Source organism: Nelumbo nucifera, chromosome 3 (genome assembly GCF_055504915.1).
Source record: "Nelumbo nucifera cultivar China Antique chromosome 3, China Antique-T2T, whole genome shotgun sequence".
NCBI classification, from domain to species: domain Eukaryota; kingdom Viridiplantae; phylum Streptophyta; class Magnoliopsida; order Proteales; family Nelumbonaceae; genus Nelumbo; species Nelumbo nucifera.
In genome coordinates, this window is record NC_142651.1 from 29,761,797 (window position 1) to 29,786,373 (window position 24,577).

The 24,577-nt window shown below is 35.3% G+C and overlaps 1 protein-coding gene across 1 annotated transcript; it reads right to left on the reverse strand.

The window, feature by feature from the left end:
• Positions 1-443: 443 nt before the first annotated feature.
• Positions 444-10,986, reverse strand: LOC104611121 (MACPF domain-containing protein At1g14780-like). Its single transcript, XM_010278090.3, has 8 exons — positions 10,489-10,986; positions 5,735-5,976; positions 3,056-3,257; positions 2,702-2,776; positions 2,179-2,362; positions 1,625-1,794; positions 1,462-1,526; positions 444-1,204 (listed from the first exon to the last, which is right to left on the reverse strand). The coding sequence occupies exons 1-8, from the start codon at positions 10,726-10,728 to the stop codon at positions 583-585; spliced, it is 1,800 nt and encodes a 599-aa protein (XP_010276392.1). The 5' UTR covers positions 10,729-10,986; the 3' UTR covers positions 444-582.
• Positions 10,987-24,577: the final 13,591 nt, after the last annotated feature.

The following is a 24,577-nucleotide window of genomic DNA, read 5'->3' on the forward strand; positions in this document are numbered from 1 at the left end:
TGACACCTCGACCACTGAGGGAGACATCGGCTCGGCACCTCGGTCACTGAGGGAGATCATAGCTCAGCACTTCGACAATGGAGGAAGACCTCAGCTCGACACCTTGTCAACTAAGGGAGACCTTAGCTCGACACCTCTCTTTCTAGGAAAACCTCAGTTCGACACTTCAGCAACTGAAGGAGACCTCGGCTGCTTGAGAGACCTGCAATCAACGATAGCCGGGCTTGAACTTCTGAGCTTTTGACTCGAGCCGGGCTCGAGCTCGAGCTCAAGTCTCTAATTCGAATAAAGCTTGAGCCTGATAGTTTATGAGTGAGCCCATACAACACAGGGCCCCTTCCGCTAGTATTATGTAAAAGGATGAGATATTCTCCATGTGTGACTGCAATGTTATGTGGGTAGACGTGGGCAGACTTTTCTTGGGCAGGAGATCGGGACTCGGCTTCGGTTAGGTTTGCGTACTTTTCTACTTCCTTTCAAATGCTGCATCAGATATACATGTGTCTTTTCCAAAAAAGAAAAAAAAAATATAACTAAAATTTTCATATTCACAATGCATTCTCTCTCTCTATCCAAGTGTTCTCAAAAGAAATAGCTCAAGAGAGAGAATTTAACATGTAGACATATCTTTCCCTTCTGTAAATCTAGCTTTGCTCCAGTAGCCAACCAATGCCCGGGGCTATCCTTTGGCCCCTTACACAACTCTGATAAGTCTACAAATTTCAACAGTTTCTGAGTATTCACAGGAAGTGGAGGACCCTTTGGAAATACCGCAGAATCTATTACTACTGGAGCTGGCTTCTCCTTCTCTGAATTGCCTGAAATTGAAGTACTAATTGCTGAGAAAAAGCTTGATGACTTGTGAGAGAACTCTGACGGGCATTGTGTCCACACTGATCTTGCAATGCCAGAACACAACACCTTGGAGAACAAAAGCCGGAGGTGGAGTACACTCTTGGACCCATGCTTCTTCACATGGAGCTGAGCTCCTGTGACAATGAATACAACATCTCTGCAGCCAACAGCCCACTGGGGATCATACTTCACTGGTGCTGTGCATACATGTGAGAATTTCTTCCATTGTACAGCTTCGAGAAACCGGTCGTCGCCAATCTCTTCCGATCCTCGCCATATCGGAACATCATCTATCCTGTTTTGGAGCACGACTGGTGTATTTGATAAATGTTCTAGATGTATGGCTAACCTGAGCAGAGATTGTTTCTGGTTAGCTTTAAGTATTGGAGATGGTTTTGTGTTTGTAGACTATCAAGCAAATGTTTTACAGGCTTTCCAAGCAAAATATCCAATTTCGGCTTCATTGAATGTGGCACTGCCCATCAAACCGGCCCAAAAAAGGGTGGGCTGTTTGTTAGCCGGCCCATTTGCTGGAAAATGCTCACACTTGAGTAAAAAAAAATGTACAGTACCCAGATCGGGTGGACAACAACAACATATGCTTACCCATTACATTTCATTCCCTCCAGATACAACCGCATCCCTGTCACTGGTCTCTTTCCAACCGTAACCTGAAGATCAGAATAGATCACTTCGATTTACACCCAATCTGACGGTACAAAACAGAAAGAAAATCTCGAAAGCAGTTCATTTGTTCACCGGCACCTACCTGAACTGGATTCACGTAAAGCTTTGGGCCCATTAAGTTGAAATGAAGAGCTGGAGTTGGAATAACCCTGTTTGTGGTGGGACCCAATGGAAGGTCATTATGAATGGGGGCCCACAATTTGTGAGATTGGAAGTCCAGAAAGTATTGCAAATGAGCCATAGGTGGTTTATCTGTACATAAAATAAAAATAAATCAGAATCCAAGTGTGGGCCAATTCTTAGGCAGTAGGGTAAGTTAGGTTATTTATAATTCAAGCTGGGGTGGACTCAATCCGGTTTAATGTCTACTGGATATCGACCCGGTTTAGTGCCCACTCCATTCTCTCTATTAATCATGCTCAAGCTCAACTAGGTATATAAACGGGTCGGGTTTGGCACGCTTGGCTCAACCGGAATCTGACCGGATTTGTATTCAACATGGAACCCGATATTATCCCGATAGAGTCAGGTCAGTGCAACACCACATAACCCGACCCATTGACATCCCCAAGTTCTTCAACCCTTGAGTGAGATTGACCAGCCAATTATAAAAGGGAAATGAATGGAGAGACTTACAGCGGAGGTAGAGGTTGATTGCATGTGATAAGAAACCTTTGCCGGGGACTCCTTGGAGGAGAGAAGTTATGGGTATGAAGCTGAAATGGACGGCGTCCGGCACCGACGGCACTGTAAGAAGCCACTCACAGTGGCTGTTGGCTAATAATTCCCCTCCTCTCTTAGAGCAAATAACTGAAATTCCCTGAAATTTCATGGATTTCTATCTTAATTAATTGCTAGTTTTCCAAAATGCTAATGAAGGGAAAATTTTATATATGTTGAGAACAAATTTGATTTTTCCCATTATTCCATTTGTTTCACCAGAAATGGGGTGGGATTGGGATCTGTACTGGTGCAAAAGATTGAAAATTTGCAATGTAGTTTTACTTGCACTGGTGCAAAAATACGAGAGCGCAAGGATAGTTTGTTTTGTTCGTTTGCAATGCAAATGAAATAAGTAAAGCCTGAAGCAAAAATAAATCAGAATTTGCACTCTGATACAGTTATTCCAATGAATATAATTGAAAACACCTATACATACATCTTTAGTTGTGATCGACGAGAAGCCGCCCATGAAGTTCGGGTTTGGGTCGAAAACGTTGAATGCCTTAGGAGCCTGTAAATGAAATGCAAATAATAAATTTAGGGTTGAAGGTTCAATTATGATATAAAAAGATATGATACCTGAAAAATTTATAACCGACATCTATATCATAAAAGAGTATGATAATTAATCAAGTTGTATTCATTAAAATTAAAATTCATGGTTTTATTTTTTTTCCCTGGATTCAATCGGGGTTTGATTGGTCAAAACCCTTCTGATATTATACCTTTTCAACATCATAAATTTATCGGTTTATTAGTGATAAAGAGAAAGAGAGTGTCTAGTTTAGACCTTGTGCCTGGTATGGACCCTGGATTTGCAATGAAGTGGGAGGGTGCATGTCCCCGTAAACAGTTGATCTCCAAGGCTTTCCAAGTGCTTTTTGATCTCTGCTGGCTGCAAGTTTGAACTTTGATCTTGTCTAACAAGCACCACATCTTGACCCCCAATCCCCAACCCCACAATAACGTGGGTTCCGTAGGTCTCTATGAACCTGTAAACAGATTAATTTAAACGGTCCAGTTAGACTTGGATCATTCAATCCATAGAAAATCCTTCAAAAATAACTGAGACTCAACAAAAATTCTCCGACTCGATCATTACACAATGGTTGAGCCATCTCATCTGACCAATCCTGACAATTGTTTTAGATCGAATTCCATTCCGGTCTGAAGTGTTTGTTATACCGTCCACCATTGATTTTTTATTGATCCCATGCTACGCCGAATCGGTTCATATCATGATATTCAATCATTAAATTTTTTGTAATAAATTACCAAGATTTTATATTAAAAATTTTGTTGACAATTGGGGTGAGTAAGAAAAACCAATAAATCGACTGAAACCAAAGCAAAAATCCGGTTAACTGAATCGGTTGATTCGGTTTTTTAAAAAATCAAAAGTATTATTGGTTCAGTTTCAGTTAACCAATATAGAAAATTAGCGGTTAACCGGATCAACCAGTATGCATATATTTCTATATATTTTACATATATTTATGTATTATATATATATATATATATATATATATATATATATATATATTTGTAATATATAATATATTATTCGTTATTTAAAACATAATATCTTATTTTTATAATATATATTATAAATATAAAAAAACCAAAAAACTAATGAACCGAATTGATGGTTTAATTACCGGTTTTTGAAAAATCGATAACCCAGTTTGCTTTCAAAAATAGGCCCAACCAAACCGTAGGCACTCCTAATTGTCAATGCATCCACACCACAATGGAAAATACATTACAAAAGTGTGATGCGATTCAAATAGTTGGGTTTAATGGATTCAAACTCACTACACTTTATCTCATCCACAATACCGAATACCCATTTAGATGGACCACCCAATTAAAAATGATAGCCAGTGACAAGCACAAATGGACAGTATTGTTAGAAAACAGTTTCGTAAGTTGTACATATTATAATATTAGGGGGTAATATCTATGTGATACCAAAAGAACTTTGGTCAATCATAACCCCACCGTGAATTTTGATCAATACTGGGCGATTGATTACCACTTTTATCACTGATTAATTATCAAAGTCAGATTTATAAGTAATGTTTTGAGCCCGTTTTAACCATTGGTGCAAGTCAGGATTGGGTAGAAGTTAACCATAAACCAATTGGTGTTGTCGAACCCCTAAACCTAACTCTAATTCAACTTTTTTTTTTCCGCATTGGGTTCATGCAAGCATAATTTCATTAATACATGCAAATTTATACAAATAAATACGATGACGTGTCCAATTCAAGGTGATCAAGACTTTAAGGCTATGTTTGGTTTGAAGGAAAAAATAGGAAAAGAAAAGGAAAGGTAAGAAAATCTATACAAGATTTGTAAAGGATTTCCTACTTTTCTCTTCCTTTCCCTAATTTTTCCTTCAAACCAAATACAGCTTAATTGTCAATCTTAAGCCAACCTGGAATTAAGGTTCATAATTTTTTTACTCTATATTATAAGGTTTTTAAAACCGATCCAGAGGACGAACCGGTCAGGGGTCCAGTTTCCAGGTAGAACGGTCTGACCATTCAAACTGAACGATCAGACTGTTTTGACAAATAATTAAAAAAAAAATAAAAAACAATCAAAACCGTTGAACGGTTCAAATGGTTCAATCGCCTGGGTCAGTGGTTTGTTGACCAAATCAATATTTTTTGGCCAAAATCTGATTATGGGGAAAAACAGAATCGATCACCTGACCAGTTCCCAATTTTTCTGATTCAATTGTCCGGTCCGGTCTAATTCTGAAAACCATGCTATTTTAAACTTCAACCAAATCTAACCCAAGTATACCCAACCTGACTTTTTCATATTGATTTGGTCTAACTCAGCCCAATTTGCACCCCAAGTCTTGATATAAGAAAGATGGCTTCAGTGACTATTTTAATAATTGAACTGGACCAAAATAGTTTTGTATAATCTATCTTGACTTCTTATACCTTGGGCTCAGTTTGGGAAAGAGTGCACAAAGTTTAGAAATACTGTATATATGTGTATTTGTACTCTTCTCAAACGGAGCCTTGATGGCAAAAACAACAGACCAAGGACCAACCAGCCAGACATAATCCTGCACACAAACAACTTGCAAGAAGCATATAAGCCGATCACTTCAGATCTATTACCCACAGACTCTTCCCACATTCCCACCCACACGACACTACCACCTTGAATTGGAAACATCTATCCATGAATGAAAGGAGATATTTCCAATCCGAACCTGTAATGTTGCGTGGGCAGGAATGTGAGAAGAGTTTGTGGGTAGGGGATCCGAACTGGCTTAAGATTAAGGGTGCAATTCTGGTTGGCTCGAAATGGCATTTTACACTCCCTTGGATAGTTGGATTTGGGCCTTTGAAATCAAATCAGGCTCATTCAAAGTTTGACAAAAGCCCAAACTAAATCCATCCCAAGTTGCAAGGGTACTTAAAAATGTCCAGATTTGTAATACCTGGCTAGGGCAGCGGGATCCCAGGTAGAGGGAACTGCTTTCCGGACTTGGTCGGAGAGTAGAAGCGGATAACGGTCGATGTGGAGGTTGAAGAGGATGATGTAGTAACCATCAAGAGCCAAGCATTTGGTCTCCGAAGCGTCTCTCGCCCATGAACTACTGTTGAACCCAAACATAGAATTGAATAACCCCGACGGGATCTTTCCCGGCAGCGAGCACTTCTGATTGAAAAACTCCGACATCTGCATCAGTTTGTTTGTTATAATATCTCAGTTTCTTACTCATAAACATGATTCTCAAGAGTAGGTTTATCAGTTTGATTCGTTCTTCTACTAAGGTTTCTAAGCTGACCTCATCTACTGACGTTTTAAAGAAACCTACAAAGAATTTAGCCCAAGATCATTCGTTTTTCCATGGGACTAGTATCTGTCATTGTCTCAATTTCAGAGAAAGAGAGAGATAGAGAGGGGGGTGGTCACGAGCCGAGCTTTTCACAAGCTATTCGAGTTAGGTTCGTGAAAAGCTCGGCTTGGCTCGGTTTAAATCAAGCTTTGAGCCTAATATATAGGTTCATTTGTTAATCGAGCCGAACTCGAGCCTAGTGAAACTCGGCTCATGAGGCTCGCAAGCCTAGTATTAAATAAATAATTTTTATTATATATAGTATATATGCATACATATATATAATACTATTTTTATTTTTCATGTATAATAGTAAATAATTTTTATAATTCTTAATTTCTTGTCTAAAAAATAAAAAATAATTTCATACATATAATTTTTATTTTTCAAAAAAAACTTGGCTTATAGTTGAGTTCTAACTGAGTTGAGTTCAAACTTGCAAGCTATGAACTGAGTCGAGTTTGAGCTCGAGCCTAATACTACTCCTGCAAGCTGAACTTGAATAGCTAAATATTCAGCTTGGCTCTGCTCAAATCCACCCTTAAGAGAGAGAGAGATTGATGTCATTCACTAGAAAGAGAGAGAGAGAGAGAGAGAGAGAGAGAGAGAGAGTGGGGTGGCCACGAGCCAAGCTTTTCACAAGTTATTCAAGTTAGGTTCATGAAAAGCTCGGCTTGGCTCGGTTTAAATCAAGCTTTGAGTCGAATTCGACCCTAATATATAGGTTCATTTGTTAATCAAGCCAAACTCGAGCCTAGTGAAACTCGGCTCATGAGGCTCGCAAGCCTAATATTAAATAAATAATTTTTATTATATATAGTATAATAAATAGTAAATAATTTTTATATAATTATATATAATACTATTTTTATTTTTCATGTATAATAGTAAATAATTTTTATAATTCTTAATTTTTTGTCTAAAAAATAAGAAATAATTTCATACATATAATTTTTATTTTTCAAGAAAAAAACTTGGCTTATAGTTGAGTTCTAGATGAGCTGAGTTCAAACTTGCAAGTTATGAACTGAGTCGAATTTGAGCTCGAGCCTAATACTACTCCTGCAAGCTGAGCTCAAATAGCTAAATATTCGGCCCGGCTCGGCTCAAATCCACCCTTAAGAGAGAGAGAGATGGATGTAGAAAAAAAAAAGCCGAGAATGATTCATTAATTAATATGCTACTTGTGGCAAAGCCAGTGAAAAAACATGATTTAGTCTCTGTTCATAGTATCAAAGAACAGTGGCACTGACTGCTATCTTGAATTGAACGTACTGTTTGCTTGTTGCACACAGTTTCTTACTTAGGTACAAGAGTCCCACATAAAGAAAAACCACAGGTTTAAACAACAACAGCACTTGGTGCGCTTTATGCTATAGGAACGGTCGCATGGACTGGAGCATATAGAGTCCAACAATTAGTTGAATATTGAAAGCAAGAAGTGAACAGTGGGCGTTCCATTATGACCAATCTTAAAGTTTGAATTATTTTCCCGTATCCATGTACACCCATATTTTCCTACATTTTTTTTCTAGTTGTTTAAATTACTTATACCTCCCTAGAGTTCGGCCAAATACTCATACCGTCTTTGTTTTTTACTTAATGTCTTATATCCCATTTCACACAAAATTAAAGAGGGTTTTTTATAAACACTAAGTACAGTTTTATGATGTTAAATTCTTATTTGTGATAGAAAAATTCATCTATTTAGATTAATTTAGGGTATCTCTGGTATAAATATATGAGGTAAAAAGGGTAAATTGGGCTTTTAAAAATATCAAGGCCTTCTGGAAACTCTTATCTGTGTTTTTTTATTTCTTAAATAAATAAGATAATGATTAATTTAATTATAAAAAAATTATTATTAAAAGAAGTAATTTTGTATTATTCAAATATTTGATAAAAACCCCAAAAAGCCAAAAACATTGAAAAAATAGACTTTACCATGAAACTATTTTGATAATTTACAGTAAACTGTTCAATAAATGCAGAAACCCTTTCAAACAAGTACATATATAAAACGTGTTCCAGCCCCCTGCTAGTCCTTTTTCCACCCTATAAACCACATCCTGTCTGTGAATGCATTTTCCCTGTGGGGTTATAAAATTATCATCTGGACTGATTACGATAATGATGATGATTTGTGGAATAAAAATCAATTGCGGGTCGTGAGCCGTGACACATCTCATAGTACAGCAACTACTTGTCTCGTTGCTCCCCACCAAAAGTAAAGCTAGTAAAACGGACCTACCACTAAGAGCAATATTAGCAAAACGGGTCCATGCTAGTAACATGGGTGCAGAGCCCCAAACGACAAACATTAATAAGGTGACAGGGACTCAGGTGTGGTGTTTGGTATGAAACATCCTTTAATTTAATCTATTTTAAATTAGAACGATGTGCATCACTTAGCATCAATCCACGCTCACTTGCGTGTGAATCTAAAACTACATTTATTTCCACACTCTAGAAATGCTGACAACTTACAAAATGACAAGCCGGGTCCCAGATATTTGGATTTACTGATTTAGACCTAGAGTAGCAACAGCTTACAAATAGACCTGTTTATGGGTCAGATAGCTTGACGGTCCGGCCCGCATTTTAATTGGACTTGGATAAGTAATTAGACTCACTGGCCTAATCTGACCCGATTTAACATTATATATTTTATAAAATATGTAATATGTATTTTATATTATATAAAATATATAATATTTATTAGAATATATATATATACTTTTTTTAATTTTTTTTATAATCTCTCTCTATATATATTATCTTTTGATTGATAAAATAAATAAATAAATAAATATTCAATAATATAATAATCATACCTAACTTCAATTTTAACCATTAATCTCAAAACTTATTCACCCAAAGGGACGAAGACAACGAAGCTCAGTAGAATAAACTTTTCAGTTCAGCCACTTCAACATCAAACGATTACTTAATTATGGGATTTTTTATTTCTTTATTATTATTATTTTTTAATCCCTTAATTATGGATTTTTCTTTTTCTTTTTGAATTCAACGAATACCATTTACAGCCCCAGTGGAACTAGATCTTGCAATTTTGCAAGAGGGTGAAACTCCAACATTCAAGAGCCTCGCTAGAATTACCAAAGTTCCCTTGATGGAAAAAGAACTCCGGGTTCGGGTTTGTTCATTCAAGAACTAGATCTTCCACGTCAGATGTTTTATGTGAGACATTGACCTGACAGACCTTTTATATGTGCCAACCTAACCAAATCTGAACCCGAATTGCTGCAATATTTAATGTCTGTGTCACCAATAATAACGCTCCACCTAAGCTACGCATGCCATCGGGCGTTTTTATTGGTTAGACAGCCTTTCACACACGGCCATCATCATCAAGTGCAGCTAACTTCGACTGAGCAAAATAGGCGTCATCTTATGCAACGCTTGCGCCATGTAAGAAGTAAATTTTGGCACCCAACAGGAGATCACATTTAGAACATTTGTCATACTCGTTATGGGGAGATGTTCTAAAATGTGCTGTGGGGTGCTTATGTGAATTCACCATTGGATCAATTCCTGACAAATCGCGCCTCACACAAGGGAGATGTTCCCCAGGTCATGTTCAACCAGAACATACTGTGAGTTTTCTGTGATATGCGCTGCGTGAGGAGCGGATCTGGTCTCCACAACAGTAGCTCCTTGTGAGGACTATAACGCATTAAAATGTTGGTCCACAAGTCTACTGGACTGGAGATTTAAAAAAATGTTCTCCATGAGTATGAGTCTGGATATCTCATTAATTGAAGCAGCCCACGGGAAACGGAAGCTAGAACTAGGAAATTTTGGTCAATTATATAATTAAGGATTTGTCCCACAGCAGCCTCCTTCTAATTTCCTGGTCTAAACTCTAAAGTGAGAAACCATGTTCTGGGTGGGATCCACCGGTGTGGCTTCTGTCCCTGGACAACGCTCAATGTTACTCCTACTTCTACCATATCGCATTCCTGAAATACAGCTTACACTCGCTCAGAGCCTCAGAGGGAGAGAGTTGCAGGGGCGATGACAGAAATTGGGTTTTATCTTCATTTGTTGGGTTTCTGTTTTAATTTGGGCCTGAATGGACCCGAGAAATCACAGATAAGAAAAAAGAAAATTGAAAGAAAACAATAAGCATCGGCCCAGAAATTAAAACATACTATAGAAAAGAAAGAAGAAAAACCATAATGGAAAAGAAATAAGTTCTATAATCGGTAGCTCAAAACGCAAGACTCAAGATAGGGATTAAGAAACCAAGAAACGAAAGAAGTTGGAATTAATTTGGAAACGATGAAAAATTAGTAAGGGAGGAAAAGAAGAGGAGAAGGCAACATTACCTTATTGAACTCAAGAACGTCGGACTGGTATCTTGTCCGGTCGCCTTTATCGCATTTTATGTCGACGGAGACATCATTATAGAATCCGAAACCTGGAACAGCGAGTTCTCTCTTGTCCGTTTCATCGAGCAGGACCAACCTTCTCTTTCCCTTGCAATATTTCAGTCGAAAATCGGATGTTATGTCGTACCCTCTCCCCAAACTGTTCAAAGCCTTCTCCACAATGCCTTCACCACTCATCTCTCCCTCTCTTCCTCTTCTTCTTCTTCTCTTATAGGGTTTTCTGGACGATGGGGTGATGATTTATATGAAGATGATGTTGCTAGAAACAATTGTGACGAGAGAATGTCAAAACCGAGTACTTTGGGTTCATATTTGAGTGATCGATACCTTCCAATTTAGAGGAAGAAGAAACTTCGGAAGGTTCATAGTTGCCCTCTCTTGTTTCTGAGCTACCACTTTTGATTTGACCAGGCTCTTGTTTTCTCTGTGTCTGTACTTTCCTTGCCATACAACAACTACTTATACTTTGGAGCTTAAATTGGTGACTTCATATATAATGACCTGTCTACCCTTTTAATTTGCCAATTGGCAACTTAATTCACAAGGGTAGATTAATCATCCGATAAATTTCCACTCCTGTTGATTGTATGTGGTGGTTTAAGGTGGTGTTTGGAATCATTTCTATTTTTACCTTTTCAACCCAAAATAACAGTTTGTATGTCAATTTGTATTTGTAATTGATCAACCCAAAATGTTTATTATGATTTATGACCGGGATTGGTCTTCTAGTTGCGTTGTCGAAAGAAAAATCTGTTATGGCTCTGTCTGTCTAAACTTTCAAGTAAAATGGGTGAAATTTTTTCATCCTCAGATATTTGAACTATATTTCACAATGTTTTCGAATCATTGTTAATCTGGACGGTCAGACCATTTGGCCCGGTAACCATCTAGGCAACTGATTTTGTTTTACCCCAAACCCGGAATCTGATCAAAAATCATTGAAAAAGTCAATAAACCATTGATCCAGGCAGTTGAACCATGGATCCATCAACCCGTTCAATAGTTTTTGACCATTTTTTATTTTTTATTTTTTTAATTTTACTGTCAGAACGAGCTGTCCATTCAAACCTAACGATCGGACCGTCGACCCAAAAACCAGTGGCCAGAACAATTCCGTTTCCAGATCGTTTTTTAAAACATTGATATTTCAACCTCTTAATCTTCACTGAAAATTTTACTGTTAATTGCATAAATAAATCAGAGGGTAAAAGACAGACTTTTCACTGAGCACAGGGCAACGACTATAACTGAAACATTTTTAATCTGAAAAAATTATAGCTCAAACCATTTCAAGCTCAAATCATTGTTTGCAGCCCTACAAATATATGTAAATGGGTTAGATCCATCGGGCCTGCCCGACCCATTAACAACCCTACTTATCTGATACACGGTTCAAACTGGCCACATAATTTGTCACATCGCAGATATAGATCAATGTTTTTTTTGGTAAATGATGAATGGTTTTAGTGATTATATGTAGGGTGAGCATTATTCAGTTAAAACAGAATTATTGTACCGAAAATTTCAGTTTTGGTTTTTGGATAATTTGGTTTTCGGTTTTGGTTTCAGATTTAGAAATTTGATTATATATAATGTATTATAATGAAATTAAATTTCATAATATATATTATAGGTTATAATATATAATATTATATATATATATATATATATAAAATTAAATTTGTCTTTTAACCGAAGTAACCAAAAACTGAACTGAAAATTTCAGTTTTATTGTAATTCGATTTTTGGTTCAGTTTTTAATTTTTTAATTCGGTTTAAAAAAAATCGGTTTATTTGGTTTGGTTTTTAACCGAATAAACCGGATGCTCACCCCTAATTATATGCTTTCCTTTTACCTTGAAAACCTATGATGTAGCTAGGAGTGTCAATTGGACTGGATTTGGTCTAATCTGATCCAATCCAATGTGAGTCCATTATAAATGGACCAGGTCCAATCCAATCCAATGAATATTTTGGACCATTTTGGATTGGTCCAATTCAATGTCTAGACCATTCAATCTATTCAAATTTGTTTTAGTTTAGATTAATTCTAACCCAAACCTGGTCCATTGACACACCTATATTCTTATCTTTTATCAACGGACCAGATATTGGCTCAATTCAACCCAATCCAATATAAATTCATTATGGATGGACTAGATCCAATCCAATCCAATCCAATAAATACTTTAGGCCATTAAGTCTAGACTGGTCCAATTCAATATATCTTTGTTGGTCCATCCAATCCGTTCAAATTGATTTTGGTTTGGATGAGGTCCAATCCAAAACCGGTCCATTGACACCCCTAGATGTGGCTAACCCAAAATTCTGTGAAGACATTCTGTTCTTATTCTGGAGTCTCATATTTTCAATTTAATTTTCCAACCCAAAAGTCAAAAAAATTTTCCCTAGTGAGGCGCTAAGACTGATTAAAAGTACATATGCGAGGGCTTTAGCGTTGAGGGAGGTAGGGTGAGCAAAAAAAACCGAAAAACTGAACCGACCAAAAAATTGATTGAAACCAAACCGAAAAATCGGTTAATCGAACCGATCGGTCGGTTTTGGTTCAGTGTTTTTAAAAAACAGAAGGTACTGGTTCGGTTTCGGCTAACCAATATAGAAAACCAGCAATTAACTGAACTGATCGGTATACATGTATTACTATATATTTATGTATATTATATATTTTATATTTTTATATATTATAGATTAATAAATATGCATTATATATAAATATATATTTATAATGTATTATATATTATTTATTATTTAAAACATAATTTGTTATATATATTTATAATTTTTTATTATATATTTTTATAATATATATTGAAAAAACTAAAAAACTGAAAAAACGATGAATCAAACTGACAGTTAACCAAATTAGTCAATCGGTTAATTGATTGGCTTCGATTCAATTCCGATTATTGGTTTTCTAAAAGCCAATAATACTGGTTCTATTCCAAAAAATACTCCACATTTCGATTAACTGAACCATGAACACCCCTAGAAAACGTTGCTAAAGCCAGATTTCCCGAAAAGTGGATTTTGAAGCTCATGTAACATTTGACTTTTTGGATTTTTATCAAACATGTTCTCATGGAATTTTCATGTGGGGCCTACTTTGCAATATGAAAAGCCTCCCTAATAGGCATTAATTTGAAGTTTGATTTAACAAGGTATCAACTGGATAGTTTACAAGGTCTCTTACAAGTTATAATATAAACTTGGGAGTTGGGATCAAATAGCACTTGCAGCAGGGTTGGGAGCTTAAGAGTTAGGGGGATGGGTTAGCAGCTGCAACAGCCAACAATAAATAAAATAAAGTTTGTGTAAACATGGAGCCAAAAATAAATAAAATAAATTTTGGTTTCCACTGAAAAATAGAAAAGCCAAAAGTGAAGGCTTCAGCTTCTTTTCCTACTTGGTAACGGTCTAACCAAAGCAGGAAACGTGTGAACTACTTTCCACCTAACAGCCATATGAAAATTTTGAAGTCATGTGAAGTCATTTAAAGCATGTTGCTAGATGTCTGATGTCTCTCTGGCCTTTGGGGAATTAAACAAGTTTCTACAACTTATAACTGGCACGGGATAACAGCACACCCACGGCAGCCTCTTCGTGGTGCTCTCTCCATCAAGAAATTTTAAACCCGGATTGGGGAACCGTTCTAGGACCGGTTCTTGATTCAACCATTTGGTTCAAACAGACAATTTATTTTAATTTAAAAATAAATAAATAATAGTTAACCATAAACTATTGTTTGGATCAACATGACAGTTTGACGATTCAACTGCTTGGGTTAGCTGTTGTTGATTAAATCAATGATTTTTTTACTAAAACGTGATTTTTCTAGTCTAACCGTTCGATCCGGTCTAGTCTAATTTTAAAAACCACAGTCCCCACCCCCAATTCCTTCTAATGCAAAATATGTAATACTTGATTTGCATGGTATTCCCAAACTGAAACCTAAACAGTTGGATCTCTGATAGAGATCTGATCAAATGAATATTAGCTCACATTTATTTCATGTTTATTTATACTTTAGATACAGATCCACTTATGGGTAAATTGGAATAATCATAGAAACTTTAAACAAATACTTATACGAGATTTGGTGTATGCTCCACGACACCAAATGGTAGCCCATATCAGCATTATTGAAGTAGACATGTTTTTTTTGTTTTCGAAGGTATCGTGTTTCTTTTTTTTTTTTTGTATAGATAAGATTATTATTTATGAATCAAACTGAAAATGTTTTACTTAGAAACATGTTTTTATTTCACACTAACAATTTATTTCCTAAAAACATGAAAACCAAAAACCTTCATATTGGGAACAACCATTGGCATGTAGGGGTGGAAAATGAATCAAATTTTTCACAAGTTATTCGAGCTTGTCTCATGAAAAGTTTGACTTGGCTCAGTTTAAACCGAGTTTTAAGTAGAGTTCAAGCCCAATATATAGGCTTGTTTGCTAATTAAACCGAGCTTAAACCCAATAAAGCTCGGCTTCTCAGCCTTGCAAGTCTAATCGAGTCTAATACATACATACATACATATAAAATAAATAATTTTTATAATTCTTAATTTTTTGTATATAAAATAAAAAATAAAAAATAATTTTTATATGTATAACTTTATTTTTTATAGGAAGCTTGGCTCATAATACGAGCCAAGCTCGAACGTACAAGCTTTTGAGTTGAGACTAATTCGAGCTCAAGCTCAAGCCTAACATCGTTTTGGCAAGTCAAACTCAAATAACTAGAAATTTGGCTTGGCTCGGTTCAAATCCACCTCTACTGGCATGGTCCTTGTGGTTAAGCTGGCCTAAGACTGCCAATTTAGTCCAATTTTCTTGTAGCGACCTTAGGGGTGCCAATGGACCAATTTTGGGTTGGACCCCATCCAAATCAAAGTCAATTTGGACAGATTGGGCAGACCAAAAGACATATTGAATTGGATCAATCCAGACTTAATGGTCTAAAGTATTTATTGGATTGGGTCGGATTGAACCAATATCTTGTCCATTGATAAGAATGTAGGCGTCAACGGACCAGATTTGGGTTGGAATTCATCTAAATTAAAACCAATTTGACCATATTGGATGGTCCAAACATTGAATTGGACTGGTCCAAAGAGGTCCAAAGTATTTATCAGACTAGATCTAACCTAGTCCATCTATAATGAGTCTTTTTGAGTTCACCCCAAGGCCCCTTTCGTTTTTCGATAAGTTACTTACCAGATAAATGCAGTTACTTATGTAAGTTTCTCTTGAGGAACACTTATCCGGGTAAGTGCATTTAACCATATTCTTTTTTATTTCTCATGTTAATAAGGGCAATGACCATTTTAGCCATAAAAATCCATTATTAAAAAGGACATTTTTGTCCCATTCAAGTGTTGGCAACTTTCCCCCTAGGTGAAAAAGTTATTTACCCACGTAGGAGATGACGAGTATCACTTATCCGGATAAATGATACTCATGAAAATAAACTTTCCCTGATCCCCATATAAATCTGAAGAAAAAAATGAGATTCTTGGTCAATAAGAACCAAAATCCTATTGACCAACTTCCCCCTCTCAAAATTGAAAAAAAGAATACCCCCTAAAAGATCTTATGTATTGACTCCTGAGTTCTTAGCCAGTTACCTTCTTATAGAGTTGTGCTTAACATAGTCCTTACCAACACAACCCTCTAATCTCTTAGGTGGGACCACTTAAAATATTGTGTACAACCCTCTCCATTGATCATTGTTTCAGATCTCTTAACCACAAAGTGCTGATTACATCCTGTTCACAACATTACAGCTGCACATAAAATATCTCCTCATAAATAACACTTAGATGTTTCTGATGCAAACATTGTCTTGTATACAGCGTCTCGTGGTTAGCAGATTTAGGCTTATAATAGAATCAGTCAGAATGATTCTGGGTCTATTATTTTGTCTTGATAGCCCTAAACGCAGCTCAGTCAACATAGAAACACTACCATACAGGCTCTTAAATCATACTTTGCTCCATGATTCACACTTACAAGCAATTCTTTACCATGATTAATTAGTAAATAAATCAATTAGTAATGACATCCATTTATGGTCAAATTGATGGGTCCCATCTGATGAAACCCATAAAACTACATTCAATATTTGGTATTAAAATAATCTCCTAAGAGAGAAGAAGAGCTGTTTTTCTCTCTACTTTCGGGGAAAATAATATTTCACTCAAGGCCCAAGTCATCAAGATATGGTTTAGATACGATCTTTCTCCATTATGTCTCGCAAGTCTCCCCCAAGAATAATTTATGGACCCCATTGACCAGTAGCGTTGATTTATTGATATTATTATTATTATTATTATTATTATTATTATTATTATTATTATTATTATTATTATTATTATTAATAGTAATAGTAATAATAGTATTAATATTAATATTAATATTTTTTCCATCAATACATATTATATGATATAAAAGATAAACATGCCTAATTCAAACCATCCATTGAATTCGCTGATGGCCTGTGTTTTATCTACATTAGCCCTAAACTCAACCATGCAATGCATGGGCCCCCCCTTCCCTACAATGTACAAACAAAAACCAAGTATCTCATTGAAGCTTTTTTTCACATTTGAAAACACTGATTAATCGTTTAGAAAGGATTTGTGAAGAGGGTATTATTAGAGTATAGGAATAAATAGGGATCGTTTGGTAAGTCTTTTTGGAAAGATCTTTCGGTAGTTTTGATCATTAAAAGACGCATTGAGCTTTTGTATGAAAATTTGAGCAGTCTGAAGTTAGTTTGGCTACTGCACATCTTTCCGTGTCTTTCTATGCGAGGATAAAGCGAGAAAGACGTGAAAAACTTCAATTTGAACTTCCTGAAATCAACTCAAAATGGGCTTTTCGCATCTTTTTCGGTGCATTGAATTTTGGCGGCTAAATCTGTTATGAACCAAACAGAAAAGGACCGTGGTGTGGTCTTCCTAGCTTGTAAACAGCTGAAAGATCGCAGCGTGGTCTGCCCGACATAAACAACCAAAAAATTGTGCGGAAAGGCACGCCAAATAGGGCTTATTTTTTTAATAAAATTTAACTCTTTTAGACTACAAGAGATGTACTGAAAACAATGCTACCCACATTGGTGAAGTACCCATGAACACAAAAAGAGAAAACCTAAGCAACCCTAAACTGATTTTCACATAAACATTGGGGGCTATTTGGCAAGTTTTTTTTAAAACATCTTCTAGAAGCCTTAACGGTCAAAAGACGATGTAAATTTTTGCATCAAGATTTTAGTAACTTGAAGACTGTTTGGTTAAGGCACATCTATTCGTGCGTCTTTTCATATATGAATGAGTTGAAAAAAATGATAAATTCTCCATTTGAAGCTTTTCGAAAATAGCCTAAAACGGGCTTTCCACGTCTTTTCGGGGCTACGCCTTTTGGTGGCTAGATCTTTTCCCAATCAAACAGGAAAAAACCAAAATGCAAACTACCTGACTTCTAAAAAGCCGGCAACTCACACGAAAAGACGCCCCAAACAAGACCCAATTTTTAGCTAGCATCTATCTTTTCGTGGTCTAGGACTCTAAGGTTTCATAAGGTTCAACTAAATCACATGCACTTGTTTTTTATGGTTGATTGCTCTTTTTAAAAGATTATCTGAATCTTTAAATGATAAGGAAAACTAAAATGTTTCACATTGAATTACTCAAAAAACCGCTAAAATTATTGATATTCTTTTTAAGGGGGTGTTTGCTCTTTGGTAAATGGGGGCATTTAAGTTGATGGGTCCTGTTGAAAAGAAAAAAACCAGTGCTCATGTTTTAATATTATTGGATTCCACAAAAAAAGAATAATTCCCAAACAACTCATTTATTTGGGCAAGTAATACCCTATAGAGATTTGGGTAAATAACTTTCATGTTAATTGGCACAGAAAATTGCTAAAGCGTGACGGGACAATTGTCCCTTAAATAATGACCCTTTTATGGATTAAATGATTTTTACATAACTTTACTGGGAAACAAAAGAACAATAATAATTACACTTATCCAGATAAATATTTCAGAGAAAACACTTGTTTGGACATATACATTTATACAAGTAAATGATTTATTCAATGATCAAAATTTTAAATCTTTGATACAATACACCCCATATCAAACGTATGGGTATCATATCTTTTGGTTCACAATGCACCCGTTTACAGGCGTATGGATATTTTGATCCATGGACTTATCGAAAAACACACAAGGCCTGAGAACTTTCCCGAAACCAAAGCCAGCCTTACTAAAGACAAAAGGCTGGAGGAAACGTACAAATCACCCTCCAACAAATGAATAATGCCAATTCCATCCGTGTCAGAATAGTGGGATGGGGTTGTTTTATTAGTGAGGGATGTGCTGTCTTGGGCGCAAAGACAAGGGAGGAAACGTACAAATCACTCTAGCATTGTCCTTGTTATGCTTCAATATAGTCTAAGTTGAATGTTACTTCACAAAAGTGAAGAAGAAATACAATGACTTACATAAATTCCTTGTTTATTACCATTTCTTTAAGAAATACAAGAGAATAAAAAGTTAGAAATCAATTGATGCTTTACTCAATAACCATATAATCTGGTTGAAAAATGGAGATTCTATTTAGGGAGTAGTGATGAAGATCTACCAACACCCATAATTTGATTTATAAATATGTTAATCTAAGCATTGCCTATATAGTTGAGATTTTGGATCCGAGAGTCTTGCTTAATGAGCTTAATTTATCTCTGTTGGAGGAATTTGTTCCTCTTTTTGGGCATCATATGACTTTAAGGCTGAGTTTTGAAGGAATACAAACTCAGTTTGGAAGCAGTACAAATGCAAATATGTACAGTGTAAATACATACAAAATATAAAGTTTTGCACTACATATTTGCACTTGTATTCCTTCCAAACTCAGCCTAAGGTTTAGTCTGAAAGGAGTACAAATCCAAATACGTGGAGCACAAAACTTTGTATTTTGTATTAGTTTGTATATATTTGTACTGTACATATTTGTATTTTTACTCTTTTCAAACTGAGCTTAAGTGTCATTTTGAGGGGGTCTAAGGAGACGCACTTTCTGGTGGTCAAAATTACTTATTTTGGTATAGCAGTTATGTTTTGTTCCCTGATATGGGTAATCTAAGCATCTATAGTGAAGAAATTTTTTCCTTTTTTTTGAATTTTCTATTTTTTATTCCATGTCAATTTTTAAACAACCAATGAGATGCTCTCTTTCCCCCATAAGAATTACCTCTCCCACTATCCTTCACTTTCTCCTAAATTATCTCCAATTTAATAGAGGTTTCTCTCCTAAATTATTTCTGGTCCTATTTATCCTCTCCCCCACTTTTTATCTATATCTATCTAAAGAAAGTTTGAATTAAAAAAAAATAAAAATTATTTAATATTCTCCCGAATTTATATTATAACTTTAAAACACAAAAATAGTTGTACTCTCTCTCTCTCTCTCTCTCTCTCCACACACACACACATTCCCAATAACCTAAATAATATCTTCTCCTAAATTGCCACCCCCAATATTATATCCTTCACTTTTTCAAAAAATTATCTCTAATTTAATAGAGATTTCTCTCCTAAATGGGAAAATCTATGATACAAGAAAGATATGATATGGAAAGAGTTTTGACCAATTAAAACCCACCCATGAATTTTGATAAATGACACCTAATTCGCTACCACGCTTATGATTCCAATTTATTGGTCAGTTGTTTTTCCAATATCTAATCCTATTTATCCTCTCCCCCACTTTTTATCTATATTTATGTAAAGAAAGTTTGAATTAAAATTTTAAAAATGGTTTAATATTCTCACAAAATTATATAATAATTTTAAAATATTTATTAAAAATAATTATAATAGATTTAATATTATTCTAATTATGAATATTTTTTTATTTTTACAAATTTATTTTTTTCCAGATTATTCAAATAAATAAATATTTAACATTAAAAAAATAAAATGTTGTTTAAATATTTCAATAACTAAATATCTAAAATAACAAAATATTCAAAATATCTAAATAATTATATAACAAAACATTTATTGTATTTTTTATAATTTATTGATTAATATTTATTAGAGATTAAACTATTATTTGAGATTACATTATTTATTGACTAATTTAATATATTTTTTAGTATTTGTTGTATTTTTGTAACTATTGTATTTATTTTATTTTTATTACCAATACATTTTCAATAATTGTGTATTTTTGCTATAACTTTTCAATAATTATTAGAGATTAAACTATTTTTATTTATTAGAGACTAGATTATGAATTTAGCTAAAATTATGAGTGTTCACTAATTGGTTCAATTTAATCGTAAGTTGTTTGACCAACGAAATCAACCTGTTTAGGTTGGGGAGTTGGTCACCCAAAACTAGGCATGTAAACAGATTGGATCATATTTGAATCAAGGTATATCTGAATTCAATCTGATACTGTTAATTGTAGATCTTAGATATGATGCACATGGATTTGAATTCGAATTTGATGAGGAAGTCAAATTTTTAGATCTAATCCAATCCGATATGATTTTAAAAAAATAATAAATTATTAAAATGAAAATAAAATCTAACAATTTAAATAAAGAAAAACAAAAACTACAAGTATCTTTTCAACAATTTTCACATAAATATATACATGTTTTTTAATAAAATAAATAAATAATATAACAAATTTACAAAAATACAATATAAATAATATATTTATAAGCGTATAAATCAATAACATATTTGTGTGTGTTATATATTGATGAGGGCAGATTTGGCCCTCTAGTGAAATTGCGACACGTGGCACCTCATGACAACTAGGCAACACCTAGGCAACAACTTACCAAGTTGGTGTCCCAACTGGGCACCGGCCTGGCCGGCTTGGCGCGGCCTACACACGGCCTGCGTGCTGCCTGACGCATGGCCTACGCGCTGCCTGGCGCGGCCTGCTCGCGGCCTGGATCAGCCTGGCACATGATCCGACCTGGCCGACCTAGCTGCCCATAAGTCGCCCACCGATAAACTCGACATGCATACCCCACGAGCTCGGTAGCTCACCAGGGAGCTCGCCGCTAGGGAGCTCATCACTAGGCAGCTCGCCACTAGGTAGCTCACCACTATGCAACTCGCCACCAAGCATCTCACCACTAGGCAGCTCGCCACCTCACAGGCAGCTCGCCACTAGGCAGCTAACCAAGCAGCTCGGCACCTCACAGGTAGCTCGCCACCAGGTAGCTAACCACCAGGGAGCTCGTCACCAGGTAGCTCGCCACCAGGTAGCTCACCACCAGGGAGTTCGTCACCAAGTAGCTCACCACCAGGCAGTTCACCACCAAGCACTTCACCACTAGATCAAATGACAAGGTACTTAGCCAAAAAAATTAATACATCACAAAAAATTGGTACGTGACCAGAAACGGTTACATCATATATATTTATATAAATAAATAACATATATATCAGATCGAATCTTATCAAATCAAATAGGGGCCAGGTGATCTAAATTTGATCTGATTTCTAATCAAATCCAATTATCTTATCTAATCCAAAGATTTGAAATAGGATTATCTAAATCCAAGAATATAGGATCGGACTTTGGATTGATCATGATTTGATCCATTTGCACCCTATCCGAAACCAACTAACCATTAGTGAAATCCGCCCAACTCGGGTTGTAATAGTTTGAGTCGGTTTTCAGTGTTGTTAGTCGGTTCAAAATATTTAAACTTAAAAAATAAATTTGAAAATTAAATTCATGATATAAAATATTTTAGACTTGAAAATATGGGAATTTTCCCACTTTCCCCTATTAAAAAATTATATTAAAAATATAAAATGTAAATATATATCTATGGTTGGATCATTCAATTTTGGTTAATTTACAAATGGCCAAAATGAAACTAATCTGACCTCGTCAGGTTGGGCAATTGTTGAACCAAAGCCCACCAAAAATACTAGAAAAGTGATAGCTGAAATTAATTATTGTTATTTTTATGTTGTAAAAAAAATTATTAATAATAGTATATAAGGGGAAATCTATGATGCAGGAAAGATATGGTATCGAAAGAGTTTTGACCAATGGAAATCCACCCATGAATTTTGATAAATAGCACCTATTGGCTACCGTGTTTATGATACCAGTTGATTGGTCAAAAAAATTCAGATATCATATCTTTTCTATATCATTGTCAAACTCAAAATATAAATAATTATTAATTATTTAAAAATTAAAAAATATAAAACAATTGTATACTCTTATATGTTTCTATTATTTAGTTTTTGCTTAACAAATTTTGTGCATCGCACAGGTCACCCTGCTGGGTTACGAATGGAATTTTCCTTTCAAGCTTAAAAATAAAAGATCCAAAGCCATGATACATATAAAGAATAGGACAATGATCCTATCCCCAATTTTGGTACTCTAGGGAGCAAGATTCGAATTCGAATTCCCCTTACCCTTTTCTACACATAAAATCCATGCTGTTAAAAGTGTTGATCTATTTAAGGAGCCTGCTTGAAACTTGAAAGTAGCTTGGCTTTAGATTATTATGCTTTTAAAGTAACTCTTATTACTAAATGCTCAAGGCACTTTTTGAGTCATTTTTGTTTCTTATATCCCGAAGCTCAAAAGCAAAAAATTTATCCAAACGGAGCCTAAATTATTAAGGAGGCTGTCAGTTCTTAATGATTGAATTGGTTTGATTACTATAGCTTTGAATATTTTAATATTTCAATTACTTTATTCACTAAAAACAAAGGTGTGAATGAAGAGAACCAATCAAATATGCTGCCAAAGCCAAACCAATCATTCTCAGAATAGCCCTGGCCCATTACGCTAGTTTCCAAACACTCAATTATAAGCTAGTAAACCCTAACCCTAAAACATGTGGTGACTGGAGTTGTGAAGAAGGTAAAACCCACATTGATATGGATGCCCCTTACGCGCTTATGTGTGCGTGTGTGTGAACCTAATAGATGTCTGATGTGCCCACTAAGAAAATGACGTTGTTCACACTCTAACTTTGGAGTATTCTATGGAATGGAATTATATATAATCATGTATTATTATTATTATTTTGGGTATCTGAAAGCAAATATAATCTCGTATTAATTGTGGGAACTATTGGACCTCTTGATTGTTTCTTCTGGACATCACCAACGTAGGTTTCTTGTCACAATATAATCTGCTTGCGTGTGACAATGTTGATGTGATACTGTAGGACTACGAGCATGGCTATAAATCAATTGGGGCAGTTATCCATCTTTTTCTGTTTGATGTAGAAACCCTTCATCCTTCAATGGATTGGGCTTCTCCACCAGATGGATTTAGGTGAACTTTTCATTTTTATTATCGACCATAAAGCTGATAAATAAAGCTTGCCAATCAAGAATATGGAGTTATCATAAAGTTGATTTTTCGTTTTGTAGTTCGGATATTATATCATATATGATTTCTCTCAAGAACATGTTTTCCATGGTTTTGTTTTCAAATGAGATGGTTTTTTATTTGTGTTTAGAACTTGCAACAAGAAAAACGATAGAACCATTTGCATCCACTATGATAAATTAGCCATTAATTAAGGCTCTTATACTCCTTCCAAACTGAGCCTAAGGAACAACCAACCAGTTAAACTTAAAGAATCCCCTCTAGTTTCAATTGCCTAGTCCAGCCCAATTTGTAAAATAATGGCTAATACTCTACAAGGTACTTCTATACCACCATTGGAGCAATTTGTCATTGCTACCTAAAACATTTAATTGAAATGTGTTGCACCATCCTGCTTATCCCATGGTCAATTTTAAAAATATAAATGTTTTCTATTGATTGGCTCAATCGTAACAAATAGATTAACATCTAAGGGTTCGTTTGGTTTGCAGTTAGAATCGGAATCAAAATCGAAATCCACCAGAATCAAAATTGGAATGGCCCATTTCAGACAGGAATTGGAATGAGAATTAAAATCAGCAGGAATGGGATTTCAT